General features: G+C 36.1%; 1 protein-coding gene across 1 annotated transcript; it reads left to right on the plus strand.

The window, feature by feature from the left end:
* Window positions 1-17,034: 17,034 nt before the first annotated feature.
* On the plus strand, window positions 17,035-18,482 carry LOC147273001 (Cysteine/Histidine-rich C1 domain family protein). The gene is made up of 2 exons (XM_086228016.1): window positions 17,035-17,441; window positions 17,786-18,482. Exons 1-2 carry the CDS (start codon window positions 17,063-17,065, stop codon window positions 18,283-18,285), a joined length of 879 nt encoding a protein of 292 aa, XP_086084142.1. The 5' UTR covers window positions 17,035-17,062; the 3' UTR covers window positions 18,286-18,482.
* Window positions 18,483-21,417: the final 2,935 nt, after the last annotated feature.

Consider the following 21,417-nt stretch of genomic DNA (forward strand, 5'->3'; position numbering starts at 1 on the left):
GCCCACGCGTGACCCAACCCAACCACCCAACGACCCAAGGCCACCGGAGTGACTCCCTCATGCCGGCCATCACTTCTCGTCCCTCTCCCTTGTTGGTCGACCACTAGCTGCAGCAAATAAGCTCACCGCCGATTTGCAAATGGTACCGAAGCCGGTACTGACTCATCCCGAACCATATGGTATAGGTTTTACACGGTACCATTTCTGAAAATGGCCATCCCATCTCGATTTCTTCCCTATTAAACATTCCGGTCTTGGGAACGGGATGAGGTCAATCCTGAGTCATCCCGTCCAGTGTCCACCCTTACTAATAATATATAATTTGTGTGCCTTAAGTTTTGCAAGTTATTTTGATACAAAAATTAAGAATGAAATTGGAATGATAATTCATTATTGGCATAAGGGTAAAATAAAGAGCATTGATGGTCTCGTTGGTAATGAAACAACCTTGGGTGCCCCCCAATTAATTTGGAAGGAATGGGTGAAACCCTTTTTTTTTTTTTTTTTTTTTTTTTTTTTTCTGTTTGAAATGGGTGAGACTTGGACCAACTTTACTACCTGTTTTGACTTTATGACTTACAGATGTTCATTATCATCCTTGATCCTTCCATGTTTTAGCCACCCCACCACATTAGTAGTTAATACTCACATCCACGGATTCGGGTCCCCGTGTAGACCCGATTCGATTAAAAAATAAATAAGGATACTAAACGGAGTAGGTTCGGATTTAGGGATTTAAACGGGAAACTGATCGAGGACAAGGCAGGTATGGTATTGATTTCCCAGACCTCAAACCTGCCCCGATTATATATATACTTTATTATATTTTTAATAATAAATATTTTAATATTATAATATATGTATCATGTATGTTGTGTTTTAATTATTACAACTCGCAAGTGTACGAATCTATAGTATAGATGGCACTTAACGAGGTCGATCCACAAGGATTGCTTTCAAAAGGTAATTTTACTAGGTTAAACTTTAATTAACTTAAAGCTAACCTAGTTTAGAAAGTTTTGATGATTGATAAATAAAATAAAATAAAATTGCAAGAATATAAAATAAGATAAATAAATTGCAGGATACTTGGACAAATAACTAGATCTAGATAAATAAAATGGAAAAACTAGAAATTTAGCACTTTTAAAGTTTTGGAATTCAAACAATGGTATGAAATACCAAGGTTTTGGATTCCATACCACCATAAATTAACCCTAGAAAATATCTAACAAATTCTCAAAAAAGGAGAGTACCAAAAATCAATTTGATACTATCTCCAAGAGTTTTTATATGTTAAGCACAAAAGGTGACTTTTTTTTTTCTTTGGTTAGATCTTGTTTTGCTTAGAGATTGCAAACTCTAAGCATTTCAAGTACACCAACTCTAAGGCACTACTAGAAATCAAAGAGTAAGTATTTATGAGATTAAATACCAAGCTAGATGTGGAAAAATAGGCCTAACTACCAATGATACTGGGTATCAAAGGTGAAAGGTGATGTTTTTCCAAATTAATAAACTAAGATCTATGTGGAAAATTAAGAACAACTAAGGGAATTTGTTGAAATAAATTTCTAGCATATTACCAAGGTGGTGTTTTGTGATACCCGGTAAAAATTCAATATGAATTTTTTGCGGTATTACTTGACCTTAGGATATTAGTTTGGTCACTCTCTTACTGTTTTGCTAACTTGTAGTGATCGTATTTGACTCTTGTTGTACCTTTTGTACTTTTGTACTTGACCAAAATGCCTTGCATCTGTATTTCACTTGTGTTGTTTCTTGTTCCCCTTTCATTCTTAATTTCTCTACTTAGAATGTAATTTTGGAGAGAAGTTATAAGGTTTAACAAAGAAAGGGGTAAAATAGTCTTTTCACTTAACTTAGACCCCGGGGTTATGACGTGGCAAAAGGAGGGTGTGACAAGTGTACTTAGCCGAAACCCTAAGGTACCCTAGTAACTCACAGTTAATCATTTGGACAATGATTGGGCTTTTAATTAGTGAAGCATAGAACATCTAACTATCTTGGACCTTAGCCCTTAAATTAGCCCAATTAATTTCCTAGAGTTTGGGGAATTAATTCCTAGCTGAACCCAAACCTAATTGGACAGCCTAGGCCCAAAGCCCAAATTGCAGCCCATTAAATTAGCTAAAACAGCTAATTAAAACACAATTAAGAAGAGAGAGAGTGTGGCTGATGGTTTTAAAACACCCAACCCAGTAGATTGTACACTCACGTACGCCAACACCTCTTCACCTTCTCCTTTCTCTCTTTTCTCTCTGAGTCTCTGTGTTCTGTCTTTCTCTGAACCCCAGCAGCCAAACAGTCCATTGACTTCACAAACACGAACCCTAAAGCTTGTCCTTGTGACCTCCCTGTGTGCGGGTCACCGAGAAGGGAAGCTTGAGAGTGTTGTCTCTAGGTTGTGAGAACAAGGAAGGAAAATGGAGAGATAATCAGATTTGGTAAGTTTTCCTCTTGCCTGTTGTTCTCTTGATCTCTGATCGATCTTAGGATCTTTTTTCTGAAGTTAGAAATCCAACTAGAGCCCTACATTAACTCAGAGACCCGTATTTGTATTTTGGGGTTGCTGAAACGACTTGTTGCACTTGATCAAGAACAACCCAAGCTGCGACTATCAAAGGAGAGTTGGACTTCTCAACCTTCTTCTCTTTTATGATTTTGTTCCTAAACCCTCCATTGAAGTCTTCACCAACAGAGAACCTATTCTCTGAGTAGAGAGTGCTTGGATAAAGAAAAGGTGAGCCATTGATTCTCAAAACCCTTTCATTTTGTTAGTCAAGCCAAGGATTTGGTATTTCTCAGACCCGATTACTTACCTGGATTGTATTTATGGCTGCATGTGCAATCTGAGAGCAGGACTAATCTTTTTGGTGAGTCCCTTTACTTATTTGAGAATCAAGTTCCCATTTTGGCTTAGTAGTGTTAAGAAGTAGTCAAAGTTTGAATCTTTGAACTCCAAGGTGTTGGAGGAATTGGTTCGGAGGTGTAGCTGTAAACTCAGGCATCCGAGTTTGAGTCTCTAGTTCGATCCTTGGAGCTAGGCAACAAGGGAGGTAAAATCCCTTGTGAGTCCTCTAGGCCCAGCATGAATTGTCTGCCTTTGATCGGCCTAAGCGATTAGTCTGGTGCATGAAATTTGCCTTAGGACACCTTCGGTTACCCAAAAAAAGTTTGAATCTTTGTGACATGCAAGCTACCTAGGATTGAGACCTTGATTCACTTGTTTAGGCCCGGTGTGGATTGTCTGCCCTTGATTGGGCTAAGCGATTAGTCTGGTGCGTGAAAGTTGGCTTAGGACACCCTCGGTTACCCAAAAAAAAGTTTGAATCTTTGTGACATGCAAGCTAGCTAGGACTGAGACCTTGATGCACTTGCATCTGTGCTTGGAGTTGCTGCCTACAGAAACTGAGCTTGGGAAAGGGTAAGAGACCTTAGATCCTGTACTCTTCAGTCTTGTTTGATTTTCTGGAACTATATTTATGCATGTATGCTTTCTTGATATGGTAAAGATCACTCGAGAGTCAAATCTCTTTGAAAAACCAAGTTTTGAGGCCACTGACCTTCCTTTACATTTCCAAATTCTGTATTGATCGGGATGGAGCCTTGACTTGAAACTTTGGAGTTTGATACTAGACATCTCAACGGTCATTTTAAGCCAAGAATCAAACCAATCCGAGCTTATATGAATTTTTGGTGTATTTACAAATTTCCCATGATGTGCTGAAAGTGACAGTATTTTAGAACTCAAACCTCACTACAAGAAAAAGGACTTTGGGATTTCGTCCATAGGTTCGTCGCCCAAGACTTTAGGCGACGATATCATTATTTCATCGCCTAAAGATACCTTGGGCGACGAACCAAATTCGTCTTCTAAAGGTACTTTGGGCGACAAAATTATGGTTTGTCTCCCAAAGTGCAACGAACAAATTCATCGCCTAAACAAGACGACAAATTTGTTCGTCGTCCAAGGTTTATAATTTTATAATTTTTTAAAAGCTTTTTATCCAAAAACTATATAATACAAAAATTATTAATAAATTTATATTAACACAAAGACAATAAACAAGAATTGAACTAAATGAAGACAATATGATATTATATAACAAAACAAAATCTTACATACATCTCATTTATATATTTACTGAAATATACATCTTGATATTCAATATATCAAAAAATGTGTTCGCTAAACAACAAAACTTAAATCTATAAAAGAAAAAAAATACTATTCTAAATATATATATGTGCAACTCCATCAACATCTGCGACATCACCTCCATCTCCATCATTGTGGTGGTACGAACTTGGAAAAATAAGTCCTAAGGAACTTTTCTAAACCAAAAGCTTCTCAAGGTAGCAAGTCCTATGTTTGAACACAATCAAACACATAAATCACCAAGGGAACTCACAAGAACAATAATTATGCAAGTATATGTGCTTAACAAGTATTGATCACATAGGTTTCAAGGTTTCCTATACAATATAGGGAAAGGTTGGTGTAAGGGTCTCCACATCAATGTCCGGGTTACAAATAATGTCACGCCCCAATCCGGGATTAAGAGTTAATCTCAGATTAAGGTGTGAATCACACTCTAATTATAGAATTAAGTTCTATAACCAGAATGTGATAATGGAAAATAAAATAAAGGGAGATAAACTTCATACTATTATTGTACCACAAATTGGATTCAAGCTTAATTTACAACGTAAATCATACTTTTGTACAAAACAACACTCATAGTCTCAAAATCTAAACTAGCTCCGACTTGATTCACGTCTAATCACCTTAATTACTCCCGGTCGGTTTCACACTAACTCTCGCTACAGTACCTGCAAAGTCTATGAGGGGGTGAGCTCAAACCAACGGCTCAGTAGGGACATTTAACCTTATCATGCAAAATTAATTATACTGAAGCTCATTGAAACATACAACATGGAGCAGATAATACATAATATAATAATCTTATTAATGCATGAATGTTATGCTGCACTTCCTCGATTTAAGCCTCATAATATGGATAAAGAGTTAATCCATATAATAAAATAAACAGGTCTGCACGTCCCATACCATGCATTTTACCATTTTGGCCCCGAGTGTCCTATTATACGAATTAACACTCGATGCATATTGAAATATAAATTTCAATGCACATCTTCACTTTAATCCGCAATTAAAGTGCAAGATATCCTAACTTCGATCGCAACCGAAGGTCCCAATGCACCTTGGGAAGGTTAGATCGTTTTATCAGTGTCTGCTGAAAGGGCTTCACTCCCTGCGCACAATATGAAATTTAAATAACAGAATTTAATTCCTCAATCCCTTCTCACCACCATAACTTCAATTCTCAATGAATTATGTTTCACATTCAAATAAATGTCACATTCAAATAAATGCACATAATTATATATAATAATTAACTAATTCATATCATGCTCAAATAATTCAGATAATTCATATAAATCACGTATTAGCATACACATCGCATTTTTCAACTAACATTCAATACAATCAAATTTACAGTCAAAGGTTCCTCAGATCCCCCTACCGGATTTCCAGAGCTTAGCCTGATCCCACACGTCCATTTGAGAAATAGCTAAGTTGTCCTTACAACATCATCATCACCGGTTCACGTGATTGATCCAAAATCCTAATTCCAATACAGAACCAACTAATCTTAAGATAAATAGAAATTACTCGAATTCAAGTACTTTCACCAAATTACAAAAAATAACCCTATCTTAGCTAGAGTTGTTAAAGGTCAAACTTGGCGAGAAACCGAAAACACAGGTTTTAGTGATAACAACTAAAATGACTGAAATACCCTTAGACGACAACATGCTCGGATTCCCAATCCAGCAACATAACTGCCTCAAAAATAAAATTCCCGAGCCAGGTACTTGTTAAGACTAGACAACCAACAATTTGAATTCAGGTTTCACAAACTGGCCGTTAAACAGCCGAAACGAGCGGTCAACACACAGTGGCTGTCCAGCCACAAACAACACACAAAACACCATCAAAACTCACCAAATGGACCTAGAAAGGTTTCTGAGACTTCAATTGGATGACACAAGATCAAACAACCACCAACCCACCACCACAAGTGGTGAAGCCGACAGTGGCAGTGGCGGCACAACCTAGAAAATACCCAAATTCAACTCCAATTAATCTTAATTGCACAAAGGAACCTTGAATTGCACAAAAACAACTCAAATTCAATTCCAATTTCCAAAAATTCAAAATAGGCAAAAACCTAAAATCGAATTCCTAAAATCTCAAGATTGAACATTCCCACCTTAGGGGATAGATAACTCATACCTAGAGGATCATTTCTCACAAATGGGTCATCGACGGTCATTTCTCACAACTGGGTCATCGACAGTCATTTCTCACAACTGGGTCGACGGTTAAATCCCTGCTTCTCCGGCTGATTTCTGCGCACAGAGGCTGCAGGCTGGCAAGGGGAGGTCGAGGAAAGGATGACCAGCCCACAAGGACCACATCAGTGCCCCTACGCTGCCACGAGATGGCTAGAGGTGGCTGGTCCGGTGGTGTTGTTGCGCTCGAAGAGAAATCGCGAGAGAGAGGAGAAGGGGTCGGGGAGAGAAAGGCAGGAAAGACGATCATGGTGGCTGTGGTCTCGTCACAATCCTCGCCAGACGACAAAACTGCCGAGAGAGAGAACGGGCGAAGATGAAGGAGAGGAGAGACTCGGGGAGAGAGAGAGAGAAAGAGAGAGAGAGAAAGAGAGAGAGAGAAATTCTGACTTTTGGATATTTAAGTTCAGCCCAGGCAAAATTACAAGTTTGCCCCTCACTTCAAAAGCCCGTATCTCTCAAATAGTAACTTCAATTGACGCGTGCTTCATGTCTACGTTCTCATGGGCTCGAGACCTATCCAATGAACCCAAAGTCAAAATCAAAAGCCCACTAATTTTAAAAGTCAACTTTCGGGTCAAGTCTAAATTAAAACAAAATTAAAAAAATTATCCAAAACATTTTTATTTTTTAAATATACATATAAACATATAATATAAACACAAATGAAAAGTAAATATATATAAAAATTATATATATTAATATTAATATAAGCACTTATAAATATAAGTAAATATTAATAAACAAAAATTATACTTTATTTTTAAAACTAGGTTATTAAAAATAATCTTTAATGGAGGGTGGAAAGGTTTGCATAGAGGTCAGTGGTATAGTTTGAGAAAGGTATGACACAAGTACAACATGCTGTCAGCATTAGGTTACTCTGAACAGGGTTAGCTCTCGGATTTTTAGAAAAATCAATTTGATTTCAATGGCTATGAAAATTGGTGAACAGCTAGTAGACATATAAGGCTTAATATATAAAAATTATCAAGTGAATTGGAGTAAGGAAATTGTGTTTTTAAATCAAACATTCTAGACTTAGAAATCTGGAGAATCACTGAATATCAAATTTCTAGGCCTAGATTGAGAAAATCATAATTAATTTACCATAGCTCCAAATCACTAGGTTTTGGTAAGAAAATCTTTATGATCAATATGTCTACTAATCAATCCATCAATTCCAAGCCGTGATTAATAACACAAGGGGTTAAAGAACAAGATTTTGGAAACACATGAATAAAAAAGAGTACGTCATTGCAAAATGCAAACTGATTCAAGTGATACTCTTGCACAATTGTATCCCCATTTTTCATGACTACATTCTTATGTTGCTATACATACTCTAAGTAACTCTTGTTTGTATCTTTTCTATTATTTTATTCCAACTTCAACTTTTACACTTCATCCCAATATCCCATTCATATATCAGTCACTCTCTTTTTTCCATAATTAAACTTTTCATTATTCACCTTTTCTTTTCCCTTCAATTATTTGTATCATAGCTAAAATAAAATTCAATTTTAGTTTACTATTTATTCATTTCGGACATATTTGCCCAACATTTGGAGCCCACTCTGACCTATTTATTGCAACACCAACTTACTTCAGTTTGTTTTTTTAATACCATTGTATCCTTCTTTTGGGCTTTGTGTACAAAAGTGAAGTACCAGATTAAGGTGGACAAAAGCTAGGCTTTTAGTTAATTCCATGGAATGTGACAAAGGGTGGACAAAATTAAAGTCGCAAGCAAAAAAAAGCAAGACAAAAGAGGAGAAGAATTAGAAAAACCATGGAGTTCCATGAAGAAGCCAACATCATATTGCAAGTTTGGTGGAAGAAGGATTTGAAACAAAACTTTGGCTTCTCAATAGATACCTTTGATAGTTAATAGATCTAATTAGTTGTAGATCTGTGTAAACAAATAAGAAAGTAAATCATAAACAATCACATTGCAAAGAAGGCAATCACAACCTCACAGATACTTAAATTGCTAGCCCCACATCCAAACCCAAAACCTGCACATCTAAAATATATAAATGACAACTTAAATTGTAGCTTACCTCTGCCATATGAAGCGTAGACAACTTGCTTATGATACTAAATGTGCACAAAAAGGTTCTGATGAGCTTGACCTGCCAGCTGGAGAATATATATATTTTTATTCCAAAGAGAGAGATGAGGGAGAGTGGGAAGGAGAAGAGAAGATCAAGAAAAAAAAAAAAAAAAAAAGGATAACCCATGTTTATCAAACAAAAGAGTAAGCAGTGAAAGGCAACTTCCCTTTCCACGTACCATCTAATTTAATGCTTGTTTGTAGGATAATCACTTGGCAGAAAGGCATACACTAATCAGCAAGTCCTTCATTTGATATGTTTCTCATCATTCTGAATAGATCGAGCTCTTACTATTACTATTTTATGCCGCCTTTCGATTGTTCTAAACAAAAGAAGCGCTTCGGTACAAAAATTAGCAACTGTATATCTAAACAGATGCATAATAGAATTGCCTAAATCTTTATCTTAATTTTGCAAAGAAAATTGAAAGAAAAACAAACCCCCCCCCCCCCCCCCCCCCATTTTGATTATGGCTGCTACAGAAACAATTATTTAGTTGCAGACCAAAAAACAAAAACAGAAATTACCCAAAAAATCAAAATCCCAATTGGAAGGGCGGTGATGGTGGCTGGGGTTGGGTTTCTGTGGTGCTGGGGGTTGGCTTTCAGTGGTGGTGGCAGAGAGAACGAGGAGAGGATGGGTTTCGTGTTAAGAACTGAGTATTTATGTAATGTACGCAAGAATTGGGAGAATAATCTTATTGAATTAAACAACTAGGTTGGCTTTAAATAGCCTTACAAGATAACTGAATCATAAAAGATTGCAGCCCACGTTTAACAATCCTAATAACGTGGTATATGGCTAAGGAATAGGTCAAACAAACAACAAGTCCCTTAACAATAGGGATTATTAACAGAGCAGTAACAAACTGCCAAACCAAACTCTAATGACTAAAAACACTAACAACTTTAACATCCTCCCTTAAACTGAATGCCATTAGCAATCAGAATGGCATTCAGTTTACACCTGGATCTGAACAAACACCCATTAGATCACGCATCTTCAAGAACACATCAAGCTTTAAAGGCTTAGTCATTATGTCTGCAACTTGCTCCTGAGTATGACAATGGACCATCTTCACAATTCCATCCTTTGTGAGCTCACGAAGAAAATGAAAACAAACATCTATGTGTTTGCTGCGACCATGCATCACTGGATTCTTAGAAAGCTTAATTGTTGAATTATTATCGCAATAAACTGTTGTGGACTAATGTTGAACATGACTAAGTTCCTCCAATATCCTCCTTAACCATATTGCTTGACAGGCACATGAAGCTGCAGTAATGAACTCAGCTTCAGTGGTGGACAAGGTGACTACAGCCTACAAGTTGTTTTTTTTAGGACCATGACACTGGTCCTGAGTTCAAGTGTTCAACATAAACAAATATCTCGAAGTGCTTTTCCTATCTTCTAGATCCCCAGCATAATCACTGTCTGTGTAGGCGATCAGTTCCTCATTTCCTCCCTTCTTGTAGAACAATCCAAAATTAATTGTACCTTTCAAATACCTCAGCACCCTCTTTGCTGCTTGTAAATGAAGTTCAGTAGGACATTCCATGTCTCTGCTGATGAGACTCACTACAAACATAACATCAGGTCGAGTGGCAGTCAAGTACATAAGACTCCCCACGATCTGCTTATAGAGAGTACCATATATTTTTACCTCATCTTCATCTTTCATAAGCTTAAATCCAGGAACAATAGGATTGTGAACTAGATTGCATCCGTCCATTCTGAACCTGTCCAACACCTCCTGTGCATATTTCTTCTGACTAATAAAGATGCCATCCGATCTTTGTATCACTTCGATGCCAAGAAAGTATCTCATTTTTTCAAGATCAGTCATATCGAACTCAGCCATCATAGATTGCTTGAACTTGGTAAACATAAGTTCATCATTTCCAGTAAATATGAGATCATCAACATAGAGACAAACAATTAAGATCTTACCTCCATCCGCTGCTTTGATGAACAAAGTATGTCCATAGGGGCACTTCTTGAAGCCTTCTTTCAAAAAATAAGACTATGCGACTGTACCAAGCTCGAGGAGCTTGTTTAAGTCCATATAAAGCCTTCTTCAGTTTGCACACCTTCTATCCATTACCCTTATGTTCATAACCAAGAGGTTGCTCAACAAATACTTCTTCACTTAGTTCACAATGCAAGAAAGCTGACTTTACCTCTAACTGATAGATTGTCCACTCCTTTTGGGTTGCAAGGGAAATCACCAATCGAATTGTATCTAACCGAGCGACAGGTGCAAATACTTCAGCATAATCTACTCCATATTGAGTGTATCCTTTTGCTACCAGCCGACTTTGTATTTATCCACTTCTCCATTCTCATTGAGCTTTGTCTTATAAACCATTTTACCCCAACCTTCTTTCCTCCAGCAGGTAATTCTGTCAACTCCTATGTATCATTTCTCTATATAGCTTCTATCTCTGAATCCATTGCTTTTATCCACTTTGCACTCTTCACAGCATCGGCATATGAAATAGGATCGTTGTCTGCAAACATAGCTAGATAAGCCATGTCTTCTTCCTCAGAAAGACCTTCTCCACTTTCATAATCCCTCATCCAAATTGGTTGCCTCCTGATTCATCCTTCATTAGGACTAGGTGAATTTTCTTCTGTTAACTCATCTGAAACATCATTCTCTATTTCTTCTTCTGTATTACCATTGAGATCAGCTTCTGTTTCTTCTTCAATGTCATCTAAATCAGATATGAAACTTTCTTCGTCACTCTCGCCCCAGTCCAGATAAGCTATAATTACTTCTTTGTGACTCTCATCCCAGTCCCAACTATTATCTTCTTCAAACACCACATCTCTGCTTACTATTATCTTCTGAGAAACTAGATCATATAACCTATATGCCAAAATTAAATGACATCATCAATTAAATCTAGGTAATTGACAAGTCTCGCAATGCTACTCTGCTCGACCCTCGTCCAAGTTCGTCTCTTTAATTACTGTTCTTCATACCTATAAAAACATTCAATAAACAAAGAACAAAACAAATGTAGGAGTAAGCATCACATACGATCATAGCTTCCTTCAGGAGACCTTGTTAGGTTTGAAAACCACAAAACCTTTCTCGTAAAACATAGTGAAAATTATTTTCTGTGTTGGATCCTTAAATCATCAAAATAAGTTCTTCAAAACCTTCCTTTGAAATCCTTTCAAAATATTTATGACTCGGCTATACATGTTATATTATAAACATATAAATCCATAACAAATCATTCATACCTGATGGTCTATACACGTTAAGTACAATTACAGTCAGTCGTAATCAATGAAACAACTACCATAGAGAGTGTCACTGTAAACAAAGATAAGAATTCTCAATTGAATAACCGTACCACATGTCACTTGATCAATTATGAGCATTTGCTTCACACAGGCATACGTCGCAACGTAATTGCCTTGGCTAGGCCCTTCATAACTTTAATGATCATTTCTTCTAGAAGGTTTAGGGAATTGAACCTAAGGTCACAAGTTATTCTACTTTTACTCTCAAACCAATCACAATAAACATAGTAATCATACCATGTTATAATAATTAAAAATCATGCACACACACAAATTAAGTCCATAGTCAGGAATGTAAGATAAATCCCCCTATCTGGAATCCAATGCTCTTCTTGCCTGTGAATCATCATCCGTCTCGAATCCATCCGCCTTCTTGTCACGTCTCAAAGAAATATTTTGGTAACTGGTGTTCCAAGTGTCCGACAAAACAACAACTTAGTCAAAAGTTAAGTTCAACACAATTTCGTGATGACCTTTCCTCTTAGGTCACACGTCCTTAAGAGACTCTAGTCCTAAGTGGACCAAATTCTACTCTTTAGGGTTTATTAGTTTCAAGTTTTATCTTAAAGTCAAATCATTTAACTAATTGTTTTAATTCAAAGCCATTGCACAAATTAATTTAAATTAAATCAAACCTAAGGACTATACAAGTAACTTAATTAATAACCACTAATTAATTAAGATTGAATAATGACTTAAGTCCAACTTCAAACGGGTTGGGCTAAACGGGTCAACACGCAGGTCAAGAGGACCCGCCCGGCAGTGACCGGGTCAACCACACGATGAGTAGCTGAGATTAGAAGCCATTTAATGATCTCCAACAGCCTAGATTAAATCGTGATCGAGAGGGGGCTTGGGTGCAATGCGTCTCACGCGGCTCTTCGTTAGCTCGCTGCGTCAGTTGCTTTGTCAGTGCACAGGGCCAATCCGCACGCGCCACGTTGCAGTGTGTCAGTCCAGTCAGCAAAAATCAAATTTCTTTTCTTTTTCCTATTTTGTTTCTATTTTCTCCAACTTCAAAAATTCACCAAAAATAGCTCGGGACTTCAAATAATTTTCTGAAAAATCTTACGGACTCGTCTCAATGAGTACTAATTTTTTTTAGCCTCAAAATAGTTGAATCACTTCTAGAAAAATTATGAAAAATTCTCTTTTCATAATTTAATTCCGAAAAATAAAAAATAAACATAAAAATTACCAAACTTAATTATGAATTTCTTTTTCCAAAATTCACTTCCAGGCAACTAAACTCTAGAGCCATAATCAAAGGCCTTAGTTAGTTAGAACACAGTTAAGGAAATCTTTAATTCATTTAAACAAACCTTAAGAACAAGCTTAAAAAGTATAAGTAACAAAATTACTATAAGCTGAAAATTCGGGTTGTTACAACAATGGATGGCTAAAAAGGCTCAAACTTAATAAAAAATGACCTATAATCATTTCCTAAGTCAAGAATGGCTATTATGCTTCAATTGAACTAAAGGAACTTCAAGTGCCATGATTCAAACTTCAATGTTATTTTCAGTAATTTGACCAAACAATAAAAAATAATGAGATCATCAACGACATAATATGGACCCAAAAAAAATTTAGAGATAAATGTATATCACTCACAAGAATAGAATTCAAAACTCACTAGGGTCTAGTCTTCACTACTTTTCAGTTGAGTTTTGCATTTAATGCTCATGAATTTCTGTGAATTGGAGTCATGAATTGTATTTATTACTCACATGCACTAACTTACAGCGCTGGCTTCGCAGCAAGCCAACAAGGTAGAGGTGTACATCGGGTCAACCCAAGTCTGGCACGAGCATGCACGACTCGTTCAAAGTCAGCCCTGCTCGGCCCAACCCACTTAATGACGGGCCAGGCTAGGCCAAGGATTTCTATCTTGTTGGGTTGGCCCGGCACAAGCCCATCTTGGGTTGGGCCGGCCCATTTATATTAGTTTCTTAATTTTTTTTTTAAATTTAAAGATTAATTTTTATTTCCATAAATAAAAATATTTCAAAAAAAAAAAAACTAAAATACAATTATATAGTCAATTACAAACTTATTTCTTATTAATACTGATATTGTTGATTAATTTTAAAAATTAAGTCTTTGATTTATTAAATAATAATAAAAATTAAAATAATTAATTGGCCGGACTGGCCTGTTTTTAAATAAGCCTGCCTGAGCATGGTATGAACCACGAATAGGCCGCTTTTAAAGATACACCTCCACCAGCAAGCTATTGCGAGGCTAAAATATGTGGATCAATGATTGAACTTTTATTCTTTTCTTTTTTTTTCTTTTTGATAAGGATTAAACTTGTATTCTGGTTGGAGAATTGGCAAGCACTCGAAAAATAGTGCTAATAAAGTTAAGATGTGGTTAAAGTCTCAAAGATACACGTATCCTGGAATATCGTATTTTGCTTAATTTGTACTTTGGTTTGTGTATTTCTTGGTGTAAATCTGATAGAAAGGAAGTACAATCAATCAGAGGGAATCAATCACCTGCAAAACACAAATTATTAATTGGGAATCACTGACTCTAGCTAACAAGAAATTGAGAAAAAAGGCATCCTTGGAAAAAATTGATCGGAAGATGCTCTACAACTCATCGACAAAGAATTTCGAGTGCTCATCTCCATCTTTCATGAATCTGGGGAAACTTAATTCAAATAAGGAAGCAACATTTTCTTTGATTTCTCACTTTATATCGAATATTACAACTCTCTTCGACCATGGGGTCATATATATTATTTGTTTGGGACAAGAAAGTTGAGGAATCCAGTGGAAACTAAAAGCTTCTTACTTATCACATGCAATTCGTTACTAAAGTTTGATTAATTAAAGAGAAACCTTGACTTTGGTGCTACGGTATCTTCCTTTTTGATACAAGAAAATCATATTCAAAAGAATCAAAACACCAAAACTTTGATTTATATTGTGTGCACAACTTTCTAAAGTTTATTCATTTCTTTGTATTAGTGACCTTGAGTGGAACCTTTTTGAGAATAAAGCAAATCATTGTATTAAAACAGCCAAAAAGGCAGAGAGAATACAAAATATGAGCCTAAAGGCTTACAAGAAAACAAAAACCCACAAAAGTGGAGCAGAAAAGCCCACAGAAATTCGAAGATCTCATAACATCGGCATCGAGCAGATACTGTAGCCATCAAACGGAGCCAGAGAGGCACCGTAGGAATTAGCGAACTAGTCGCGTTTGGGTTCACGATCCTACCAACATCTCTAAGTCGAGGCTGACAATAGCGCAAAGTGGCGGATGTGGCAATAGTAACCGGTGGAAATATGACCGGTACCGGCGAAAATAGTGACTCCCTAACACCTTGTGATGAGCGCCAGAGAAAACCTGAGAGCATCAAAACACAAAACAAACCAAAACAAACAAAATCTGAAAAACTCTCACGAAGAGAGGTGGAAAAACTCTCACAAGGAGAGATGAAAACACTCTCACTTATTGGGATGAGAGTATCCCAAAGGACAAAAATAAAAACACAGAAAAAGGAAAAGAAAAACAAAAGAGAGAGGGGCGAGGGGAGGAGCAGTCTGTGAGAACACAAAGGCCGCCCCTCCCCCATGGAGAGGTTAAGGAGAGGAGAGAGTTTTTTCTTTTGGGATGGCGGCTAGGGTTTTTAATGTGTAGAAAGCATTGTTCGTGACCTTGAGTGGAACCTAAATATACAATTTTTTTCTCTTTAATTAATTGGTACCACAACTTTCGTTTAATATCGTGGCCATTGGGAATCAACTATATTTGGGCCCTATATATATGCTCATGTTGGCCACGCAAGCGACACAGTATCCACATTATTAAAATAAGGGAGACTTAGAGTGCAGTTCATTTTATAAATCTTTCTTAGACTAAAACCGGTAGTGATTTAGGATTTTTAATTAAGTCATTTTATTTTTCTTCTTTGACGGCTTTATGTTAGGTTTTAACTCCGAGATTTAGCCTCTACAAAGCCCACTCTACACCCTAGGAGGAAAAATACCCTTCAAATAGAGGGAAAAACTTTATTATGAATTAAAAAGATTTTATTATAAATTATTATGAATTAAAATACCTTCAGTCTCCATCTAAAAACTGTTTTTTTAAAGGACTTAAGTCTAATTATCTCTTAAAATAATACTATTGCGGAAAATTAGCCGCTCATTTGGCTATTTTTTGTCTTCAAATCTATACTCTGACACTCGTATAAGTTTCTCACAATTTTTACAAAAACCCAAAAGTATAGGTCTTTAAAAAAAAAAATTTACGAGGACACAAACGGCGTGTCTCCCTTGCAAATTTTTTGATCGATTAATTTAGGTGTTGATCGATTGACAATTACACTGAAGTAACAATTACAATGCAAATTTTCTACTTGTTTCTGAGTTGATTGAGGCTTATTTTGAGTATGTTTTGGTATAATTTTGTAGGTTTTACGAGATTTATGACTTTAAGATTTAGCACTTAATTTGAATTTTTTATCAGAGTAACCCTATTACAAAAAAGAAGTGCAGTCATGCACACACTATTAGTCTAGGACCAAAATGCCATTTGGATTAAATACCAGTAGTAGTAACCACTTTTTTTTTTGTTTAAAAATACTGAGAAAATGACGTACACACTATTAATTAGAACAATTTTTTTTTTTTTTTGGTGTGTTTTGTTTTAGTATAGAGCTTAGGATATAGGATCTAATTAAGTATAAACAACATTTTAAATCCTATATCGAATTTAAATATTTACAAATAACGTACATGAAATGAAGTTGTAACTATCATACAGTTACAATGAATGTTACGATTATAGTTTGATTTTTTTTTTAAAAAAAAAAAATCAAATATGAGGTAAGTGTTTGACCGATGGGAGATGTTTTTGGCACAGAGCGAATTATTTCCCTCTTCTTAGTACCTAAACTAAACAAATTGGTCCCCTACTGCTATAAAAAAAAAAAAAAAAAAAAAAAAATGTTATTTTTGGTATTTAATCATCGCTATCTTCTAGTTGGGTAAATTTCTTTTATTGTACTTGGAAACGGTAATGAAATGATTAGCACATGCAATTTATTCAAATTAAGTTTCTTTTCTTAGTGGCATCTTCTTTCAACATTGTCCCCAAAATAGTGTCAACTTTTTTAGCATAAATATTCTCCTTGTGTGTTGCAATTTGCACCACCAAATTAACGAGAGAAGTCCAGAGTGGGAATTAGAGAAAGGAAAAAAGCCATGATGAACAATAGAACCCCGAAGAGAACAAGAACTTTTCTCTTAAAGAAGTCAGATTCAATGCAACTCTCCTGCAGCGGTCCTCCTGAACCCATAGAATTTGTCCCAAGAAAGTCTGCTTTGGTCGACTTCCCAACCTCTCCTCAACTCATCTTGGGGGAGGAAATACTTCATTTCAGTCACCCACAACACCCTCTGTCCCAAGTGAACCTGCCTGACCTCTTCACCTGCGCTGGCTGTAAGGAGTTCGGTGCAGGCAAGAGATTCATTTGCCAACAATGTGACTTTCAGCTCCATCACTTTTGTGCTTTGGCTCCTCCAGCTCTAAAGACCCACCCCCTCCACTTCCAACACCAACTTGTTTTCTTTTCTAGGCCAGGTAATCGAATTATTCTCTCAACTTAATTGTTTAACACTTATTTGACATATATATGATCGGAATTAATTAGTAAGTTTCGTTTCATGCATATATTACTTCAATTTCCAAGTTTCCTGAAAACATATCTCAAGTAGCTATACATAGGATAATATATAGTCTCTTGTCGATCAGTAATCATTTGAACCATGCATTCAGATAAGGATCAATATATATAATTAAGGTTCTGGATTCAATCTGTCGTGACTTATGTCGCCAAATTATCTGGTTTTTTTACATGTTGCAAAATTAGGTTGCCATATATGTAGAATGGATAACTGAATATATATGGTGCAATTAATGATTAGTGAAAGGAGGAATTGCACAGTCCAAGTGTGATATTTGTCACAAGTCCAGCAAAGGTTATGCCTTCAGATGCAGTGCATGTAGCTTCCAGATGCATCCTTGCTGTGCTATGATGTCTTCCGAAATGAAGTTGGCAGGCCATCCTCATACCCTAAGACTTTTACCAGCAACTGCAGCATTCTCATCAACTAATTCAACTGGGGACCCTGCAGCTGCTTTTGTTTGTGGTGACTGCAGGAGGAAGAGGTCAGGCAGAGTATACCATTGCACCGTCTGTGATTACCATCTTCATGCAGTTTGTGCCAAGGATATGATAAATGGGCTTCACGAAAACGGCATCAAGCTGGGCCGAGAAAAGCCCAATATGTTCGGGACGGCAGCTCGGGTCGCATCTCAAGTGGTCATTGAATTCATCGGAGGAATCATTGAAGGGCTTGGGGAAGGTGTTGCAGAAGTCTTTGTTCAAAATATCTCCAAATCCGGAAGATCCAATCGCAGATGAACAACTGCATGACACTAAGTACACACTGTAATTAAGCATGCAAGTTCTGGGACATGCAGATATTAACTGATGAAACCTGGACTTTGGGGTATATAAATTAATTACCAGATATTTTATATATGCATGATTGATTTTTTTTTTTGGTCGAAGCATGATTGATTATTACCACTGTAAACAGCTGATGGCTAGAAGTGGGAGTGCCGAATATTTGCTTCTTATATATGGAGATGTTTGTGAATTATATATATATGATGATTTATATGCTTTATCATGTTGTTTCATATATATAAGACGTATATATTAGACAAATATTATAGTCATAAATAATACATGTTGCCGTTGATCTAAAGATCTCGCTACTATATAGAGGGAACTTCAAGTAAAGATATCTTTACTTTAAGAAAAGTAAGAAAATCATGGGGCCTACAATTCAATGATCGAAGCCGTTCATATTTTAGAACATCATTCAAAAATCACTCTTGAAAAAAATTAGTCAAATGAGTAACTATTTAGCCAATTTATTACCACTAATAATTATAACCTAACTTATAACCTCGATCAAACGGTAAACTATTTACCATAAAATATTGAACCATGTTAATAGGATAAAAAATAACAACAAGTCATAAAAAATACCAACATCCATTCTTTAATAAATAAAAACAAACAAAAAAAACAAACAAACGTCCTACACAGAGAAAAATCATATATATAGCGCTTTAGAGCTAACCGATTAGTAAGATAATAAGGAACTAACCACCAGTTTGAACCCACAACATGATGTATAGATATAGACAGAGCTTTAAGCGAGAATGTCTTCACTTTAAGAAAAATGAGAACATCCTCTTTGGGGACGACCTGTCAATGCAGTTTAATGATTGAAACTGTCCTTTTTGTAGGTCCTTCTCAAGGGTCATCCTTATAAAAAATTAGTCAAATCGGTAATTGTTTAGTCATCTAAACTATGCAGACAAACAAAGTCCGTCAGATAAAATTAAAATAATGTTAATGATAATAAACTGGCTAAACAGCTTTCGATATGACATATTTTTTGCAGTGATGATCATTGAATTGCAGTAGCAAAATATAAAGAAAACTTCAAATTAATAAGGTATACTTCATTTGAGCCATAATAAGGTATTGTGGTACCTATTCCGCATTGTAATCAATAATTTGAGCTGTCTATTTTCGAATATTCAATTCAAGGATCATTTCTACAAAAAATTATACAAATTAGAAACATGCAGTTTAACCAATTGATTAAATGTTCATATAATTTGATGTGTTGACCTTTTTTATTCGTCTAATTTTTTGCAGGGGTACGTGATTCTTGAATAGAAATTTAGAAAATAAACGGCTCCAATAACCGAACTACAATGAAGAATGGGTCTTACAAGTAATACTATCATTATGTCTCAAATGAGATCAGGTATGCCTCATATTTGAAGGGCCATATATATATTCTAGAAAGAATGTTTGCATTTCCTTTTTTTTTTTTTTTTTATATTGTGAATATCAGCTGCCAAGCGATTGGCAGGAATGCCAAGCGCTTGGTGTCATTTATTTAAATTGGCAATCCCTTCTTGTAGCAATTGGAGATGAAAAAATTTGTACTATTGATCACTAGACGCCGAGCGCTCTGGGCGCTACGGATTCACTACGGACATCCGCTCTAAAGAATGTCTATATTATATATTTATATATATGTATATATATTTTCTCTAGAGTGGTTCACCGAAGTTTTTTCTTGTGAATTTATAGAGCTAATCCACCCAAATGAAGCCAATCTATCGACATTCTTCTATTTCACTAGAAAAAGCTTCATCCACCAATCATTGGTGGTTTCTCTCCATTTTTTATCTCATTTCCGACATGGTTTAACCCATAATTAGCATGTAGAACCATCCTTTGAGCTTAGGTTTGAAATTTTCAATCTCAAGTTTTGACTGGTCCAAAACCCAATAGTTAAAACCTAACATCTAAACAATTAGCGTGTAGTCAAGCAATCGGACCCAAACAAAATTACAATTTCGATCAATCAGCTCCACTGCATCCACATGTGGTTAACTATTCTAGGGACATAATTTAAAGTATACGACCCATGACCACTCATAATTGTGGTATGAGTATGCACATCATGACCATCTTTGTGAACTTTTGTCGAAATCTTTATGGGTCTATATCTCCCTTTAAGAATTATTGTAATTCTACTTGCTTTGCAAATTTTACCACAAACAACAGATTTCATTCCCCCACATTACCAATTCCTCTTCTCTTCACAATGTCAAATATGAATTATGATCTCCAATCTTCCAAGCTATATAATGGCTCATATCACCAACAAAAGATCTAGATGCTCCATCCAAAATAGCATTCTCATCCAGAATATAAAAATTTCCATCTAATCTGTGCTATGAATTTGGCTCGCATTTGAAGATTTTCCGGGTTCATGGAGGCTTTCCATATATGGTGTTTAGAATGAAGTTTGTATGCAAAACAAGCATTGGAAGGTCACAAAAAGGTTCTTAAGCATGTTTGGAAGAAATCGTGTTTATGTGGGATCAAACCCATTCATAGTGGGATCGACCCCACAGCGAGTCAGGAAGAATTCTTTGCCTCTGTGGGATCAATCACAGTCAAAGTGGGATTGATCCCACATCATGTCTGTTCACCCAAGTCGTGTTTTGGCAAGGTTTTTGAGTGTCTTTAAAAGGTTTTCCTTGTGTATAATTAAGGTTTTCGAGTTCCTTACTCATTGGTAACTTGTTTCCTACTTCATCTAGACTTGTGTTCTAAGGCCTAGGGCTATAAATAGGACCTTAGGGGTTTAGAAATAATTAAGGCAGTTCTCAGGGTAATTGTGAGAGAAAGTCTTCAAAGTTTTGTGAGAGGCACATAATCAAGGTTGCTGAGAGCAAGATTAGATAATTAATCTTGGGTGAAAAAGCTAGGGTACGTTCTTGGGAAACACTTTGAGAGATTGTGTACAAGGGATTTAGGGATTGGGATATGTGATTTAGTCCAATTGTAATCTTGTACTATTTATTCTCATAGAGAAGAACGGTTGATCTCTCCTGGAGACGTAGGTAGGAATTTTGTCGAACCTTGTCAAATTCTTGGCGTTCTTTGTGT

Source organism: Dryas octopetala, chromosome 9 (assembly GCF_963921425.1).
Source record: "Dryas octopetala chromosome 9, drDryOcto1.1, whole genome shotgun sequence".
NCBI lineage: Eukaryota > Viridiplantae > Streptophyta > Magnoliopsida > Rosales > Rosaceae > Dryas > Dryas octopetala.